The sequence below is a fragment of the Acartia tonsa genome, chromosome 1 (genome assembly GCF_053477335.1).
Source record: "Acartia tonsa isolate MP-2025a chromosome 1, ASM5347733v1, whole genome shotgun sequence".
Taxonomy (NCBI): domain Eukaryota; kingdom Metazoa; phylum Arthropoda; class Copepoda; order Calanoida; family Acartiidae; genus Acartia; species Acartia tonsa.
Window position 1 is genome coordinate 56,180,278 of NC_137260.1, and position 6,589 is coordinate 56,186,866.

The 6,589-nt window shown below is 38.9% G+C and overlaps 1 protein-coding gene across 1 annotated transcript; it reads right to left on the reverse strand.

Annotated features, from left to right (window-relative positions):
- Positions 1–1,120: 1,120 nt before the first annotated feature.
- LOC145328111 (uncharacterized) lies at positions 1,121–4,102 on the reverse strand. The gene has a single exon (XM_080171691.1). The coding sequence runs from the start codon at positions 4,100–4,102 to the stop codon at positions 1,121–1,123; it is 2,982 nt and encodes a 993-aa protein (XP_080027817.1).
- Between the last annotated feature and the right edge of the window lie 2,487 nt (positions 4,103–6,589).

The following is a 6,589-nucleotide window of genomic DNA, read 5'->3' on the forward strand; positions in this document are numbered from 1 at the left end:
TTTGCAAGCTACCAAGGACAGAATTTAAGAAAAGATCAGATTATTGTCTATTGTCCTATCCCCGTGCCCCTTTATAACAGAAGTTATCAACATAACATTATCATAAAATATTTATCCAAGATATCTTTGTTTATTTTATATCTTTCTCTTGCAAACCTTGGGTGTGGAAATTAAGTGGATATATGGTTTCTTAACCAAATAGTATTTTCTTCAAAATTTTATATGTAATCTAACTAAGTTTGAAGTCGTAATGTCATTAGTATAAGACTATGTTGATAGAATGTCATTTGTGATCACTTTTACCTAATTGAATTCAGTCGAAATGTCAATGATTTAATAAATATGTGCTTATAGTGTGTCAGCGATGACCAAGAATTATATATATTCATAATTATAGCAGTGTAAACAGATTTCCGCTGGTAGTATAATAAGACTATAAGATCAATTTCGAGTCTGTTTTATTCGCCCTGAAGGGTTAATTCTAATAGATTTATTTCTGTCAGGGATAATTATTTCCTGATAATGTCTCACCTCAATAATGAGATAATTCATCCGACTGTCTTAAAGCCCTTGTAAGGTAGCTTCACAACTATCTACTCATTGTGTTCTTAAATAGATACAAAAGCGTAGGAAAAAGATGTGAAAAAAAACTGTTCCAATCCTGAGCTTTAAGATTCTGTCATTTTGTGTTATCTGAAAGTACAAGACTTTCAGTAATTGGGAAAAATTTTAGGGGGGGTATGCTCAGGAATGAAACAATTTATTTAGGCTTGCTTTGCTTCTCATGGGTGTGCCTCTGGTCATCTAAAATAAGAACATTTATAATGTACATATAGTACACTGGGGGGGCGGGAGAAATGACCAGTAGGTACTCCCATGATTGCAAGCTGAAATATAACAAATAATAATAAATATATTTTTAAATTTTTATTTTATAATATTTTATCACAATTAATAAACAATGTTAAATATTTGTTTTTTTTAGTATTTTGATATTTTTAGTTTTGTTTTTATGTTTTAAAGGTTATGTACATGAATCATACAATCATAATTAGTCTTCTTCCCATGGTAAGGGTAGAATGAATGGGTAGCCTAAAATCATGAACTTTCTGATTGGTCTTCAGATAGTTGAAATAGAGAGCGTTAGCATGAAGGCTACTCTCATTAAGCTGATCAATGAAAGTGATCTCATCTTCAGCAAATAGTTTGGCGATACTCCTAGTTCCTCTAGTGGTTTCCAGTCTGTTCTATACTGGATGCGAACAGTGCAAACAATGTTGTCTTTAGACACTATACATTCAGTTACACGTCCAATACGCCAAATATGATCAGAACTTAGTTCTTCCTGATCTTTCTTAAAGATTACAATATCACCTTCTTCTGGTTGAACTGTTGTTCTGTTGAACCTGGAAGGTCTAGGAACATAAATCATTAAATGTTCAGTTCGCCAGACTTTCCACCAGGATTCTGTCATTAACTGGATCTGTTTTAACAGTCTACCTGGTTGGGCTAGTGATGCTGGCCCAGTAGGGGCTCTACGGTTGTTGCGCCCCATTATAAGTCTGTAAGGACTTATCAGGTCAACATGTCCTAAATCATCTGTTTTAGATGAAAGGCATAGAGGTATGTTGTTGAGCTCATTTGCACAATAACTAAATGCTGTTTCATATGAAACAACATCCAATTTTAAACCACTATAAGTTTGGTGAAAAATATTTTTAATCTCCTTAATGTTTCTTTCAACACAACCTTGAAAGTTTGGGGTAGCAGTAGGACTTACTGCATGGTCAAAAGTGACATCAAATTTACCATTAAGGGTACGAGTGATGTCAGCAGAAGACAACTTAGTATCTTTGCCTGCTTTGACCAACTGGGATCCTGGGTCAGAAAAAACTTTAGCAGGTACTCCATAGCGATGTGTCAATCGCATGAAGGCTTGTAGAAAGGCTTCAGTACTATATTTAGTCATTACATGGGTAGCTATAGCGCCAGATGATTGATCTCTAGCTACCATGCCCCATATTTTGACTGATGATCTGTGATTGTGTTCACAGATTGCTGTATATGGGCCCATAAGATCCACCTGTGTAAAGTAAACTGGTGGTGCTATGGTCAGTCGATTTTCATGGACTGGTGCCATTTCAGCTTCAAGAAGGCGAGCTTTGTACCTGCGGCAATGCACACAAGCTGCTCTTACTTCCTTTGCTAAGTCTCTGCCTCCTAATATAAAGGCAATATTCCGAGACTCATTCAATGTGGCATTTGTGAATCTGTGGTGAACAAGTTCATTGTGAGCATATAACATGATACTGTATGCCACAGGTGAAAACCTATCAATGATTGGTCTGATAAAACTAAGTGGTCTTATGTCAGACATGATCTTTTCAACATCATTGATAGCTTGTCCTTCCAAAATTCTTCCAGAATACAGCAATATCCCTTTCTTAACTAAGGAATTATTTTTGTACTCCCTGGGATTACTAAAGCGATATACTTCTTTTGTTGCTTTATTAAAGAAGTAATCTTCTGCTTCTGCTAACTCATCATGTGTAAATGTGTGAGCAAGTGACATGGCTTTTACAGCAGCTTTGGTCTTGCTACTACGAGTAACTCGCTGGTCAGCTTTAAGCCTGGATTTAAAATCATATTTGCAAAATCTGTTGCAGATTGCAATGACTCTAACAGCCTTGCGCCATGGTAAGGCTGTAGGTAGGTACAGATACTTACTGTATACCTTCCTTTCCTCAATTTGAGACTTACCTGGTAAGGGATCAGTATAGTTCACTGATATCTCTTTGCTGACAGCAACTTCAGCTTCCTTATCCAAGTTTATCTGAGATATTCTCTTGAGTGGCATGTCCTCATACTTTAAGTACATCCATCTCTTACCATTCTGCCATTCTGAATGTTCATCGATGTCTTTCACAGATGCATTCATCCTGGAGCCTAAATCAGCAATGTTTTCTGCTGATGGTATGTGTCTCCATTGTTCTACTTCAGAAAAACGTCTGATTTCTATAACAGAGCTTCTGATGCCAAGTGACATTGGTCTAGTGTCCTGACTGATCCAGGACAGAACAACAGAGGAGTCTGTAACATAAGTGACTTTTCGCACTTTGCCTTTTAAATTTTTGATAACTGTGTCAGCCAGGGTAACACCAGCTACAGCAGCTTTTAGCTCAGCTCTAGGTATAGTAGAGCCACTGACAATTTTAGACTTGCCAGCAACTAACCTGACACATACCTGTCCATGCTTATTTTCAGTTCTGGTATGAACACAAACTATAGCAAGATGCTGACTAGCGTCCATACTAACAAAGAGGTCTATGGGTTCTAAGGCATCTTTGGGCATGACTGCTCTTGGAAACTTGATATCAGTGACTTGGACCATCATGTTAATGTTGTCAACCCAAACATCTAGATACTTCTCTGGTAACAAATCATCCCAACCTTTACCTTCATGGAGTATTGCATGAAAATCGAATTTAAATTTAGCTGAACAGGGTGTAATTAACCCAATCGGGTCAAAGTTGCCACCCATTTTACTAAGAAGGGTTCTCTTAGTAAAAGTCAATGCAAGTGCATCTTTAAGATTGCCTTGGACTGGCAATGGGCGCTTGCCTCTTTTGATTTTGCCAAAATAGAGTTCTTTGGCATCTAACATAAGGCAATCCTTGACAGGATTCCATCGATAGCCAAGAAAGGATACTGTTTCTCCATCCTTGGAAACACTTTCATCTGGAGGATCTCCAATTCTAGTGTATGATTTAGCAGCCATTCCACCCTCTTTAAGAGTGAAGACCTGACCACCAATAATCTCATCAAGTTCTTCATTTGATGAAGCAGTATCATTTGTATCATCCACATATGTTTTGTTCTTTAATGTGGTTGCACCCTTAGCATGTTGAGGGTGATTCTTGATCACATGATCTGCAAGTTTCTGGATACCTTCATAGGTCTGGTTTCCAGATGAAGTGACACCATATATGGCTGTCAAAATAACCCTCTCTTCAATAGGACCATCTGAATCAAGGTCCTTATACCAGAGGTATCGCTGCCACCTGTAATGTTCTGGGTTCAGCGCAATCTGGTTGTAGGCCATCTAAATATCACTACAGAAAGCATATGGGCCAGATCTAAAGTTTAAGTTGAGATCTAGAATCTTTTCCAACTTATTTGATCCATTAGCAAGGACATCATTCAAAGATTTTCCAGTTGCTGTTCGGGATGATGCATCAAAAACCACCCTAATGGGAGTTGATAGAGAGCCCTCTTTGGCAACATATCGCCAAGGGAGGTAATATTCACCTGGCAGATCCACCAATAGTTTCTGGTGCTCTGGAGGTAAATCTGTAACATTGCAACTGGATCCACGACTAGCAAGTTTTTCATGGCTGGCTATGACCTGATCTTTAGCTTCTGGGTCTTTAGCTAGCTTTTTAATTTGCCCTTTCAGGATTTTCAGAGCAATATGCCTGTTCGGGGCTGAATCCTTTGTAGGATCTGAGGTGAATGGAAGGGAAGCAGTTATTTTCTTCCTTTCAATGTCATAATGGGTCTTTGACTGTATAAGAGCATCTTCTGACTCTTCTTTAAGGCTGGTGGCTTCAAGCTTGTCTCCATGCTTGCAATCCACACATCCTCTACAAGATATACACCTGTATGAGGCCTCTGTACCAAGCAGCTCAATTTCAAGGTAACGTTTGAGCTTTTTCTTGGCACTGAGATCTTGAAGGTCATAATCCTTGTTGAGTTTTACAGGTTCTTCATTGCTGTAAACCAACTCATTTGAGTCTATATTTTCCCAAGACTCATCCTCATTAGCAGCAATCCAAGACTTTCCGGATTCAAGCAATGAGTTGTTAATATATCTGTAAGCCTTAAGTTCATTGGTAAAGAATGAGGCTGTACCTATAAAGGACACAGTTTCCTTGGCTTTTGCCCAAGAGTGATGGGGTCCTCCAAGAACACCTGCATGGCCATCAACTCCATCAAATGGACTATGATAGAGTGATAACCCACAGGGTAGTGTGCATACCAAGTATGGATAATAGGTATTATATTTGATACCTAATATGATATCAACCTCACAGCCCCCTATATTGCTGGGTACTGTAGGTAAGATTTCATTGCCCTTGTAGTGGCGGACAAGATCTTGATAGGCCTCTTGCAATTCCCAGACAGGAAATGGTGCAGTAAGGCAATCCATCTTGGTAGCAATGATTGTGGCCTTGACCTGGGATTCTGTCATAGGCAGGTAGAATTTATCACTACCATGTGGTAGCATTATGGTATTACCCCCTGCTACATTCATAGAAGTAGGGCCAGGGCGAAACACTGTGCTGCCTACTTTGGAGGCAGTCTGTGTAGATATAGCTGCGGCACCACAGCCACTGTCAAAGAAGACAAATATGTGGGAGCCATCTAGTGCCTTTATTTTCTGGCACATAAATATGGCAGGTGTTCCTACATCTGGAATAGTACCATCTTCAGATGGAACTAATGCATTAACTGTTTCGTTATCAGTTAGAGTAGGTCCATTAAGATAATTTATTTGAGAGGTGTTGGGTATTTGACCAACTGGAAGTGAATTTTTGAACTCATTCATCTTCTAAGCATTAGCATCACCATGAGTAGCGCACACAAGAATATGTTTTTGCATTCTATGGACAGAATACTGACATTTCCCAACTTTACAGGTAAAGTTGGTTCTGCAATAATTCTTGTGTTTGCTCCACTATTCTTCAATTAAAGTAAACTCTACCTGTGCATCCAGTCGCAAGCACCTGTAGCAGCTCTTAGTTGATACATTAAGCTTTTTCCTATCCTTAATAGGAGCTTGAATGTATTGCTCACAATTGTACATGTGAGTATGTCTCCCATGACATAAGTTGCATTTCATGGGAGTTGGTTTCTTGTCAGCCCCTGTGTATAATAGGGCTGGGGTTAGGGTACCAATATTTGATATTTGAGTACTATTTGATGGTGCAGATGTTTCTGTAGAAACATATGTAGCACCTTGGGCCTTAGGTGGGTTCCTGGCCCCCCTAATTCCATTATTATTAGATTGGATTTGGGGTTGGGCTGACTGCAGCACAGATCTACTCTCGCTGTGTGCAAGCCAATATGATAGCTGATGAATTTCTTCATCTAAATACCGCATCAAAGCATTATAGCACAACTCACCATCTGAGAGTCCCATACTTACTTGGGATCTGAAAGTTCTGGTGATCTCTTCAAAATGCTTTTTTATCAATAGTCCTGATACAGCATTGGCAAGATCAATTTTACTATACAACAGACTCTCAGCTTTAAATTCTATAGCAAAGTCTTGGATTGATTCAAGCTGGGATCGCACCTCAACCAACCAAGTTAATTTTTGCTCCCAACCTGAGGTTGGACAGTGCCCTAGTTCAAGAATTTGCTTTTTCTTTCTGGCAAGAATAAGGTCTTTACTGCCATAAAAGCTTGCAAGTTTGTCCATTACAGCAACAGTTGTCTTCTCAGAAGAAACCATTTTTGCTGCAACTCCTTGAAGACATTTCTCTTTAAGGATTGACAAAATCTCACAGTTAGCAAGGGAGGGAAA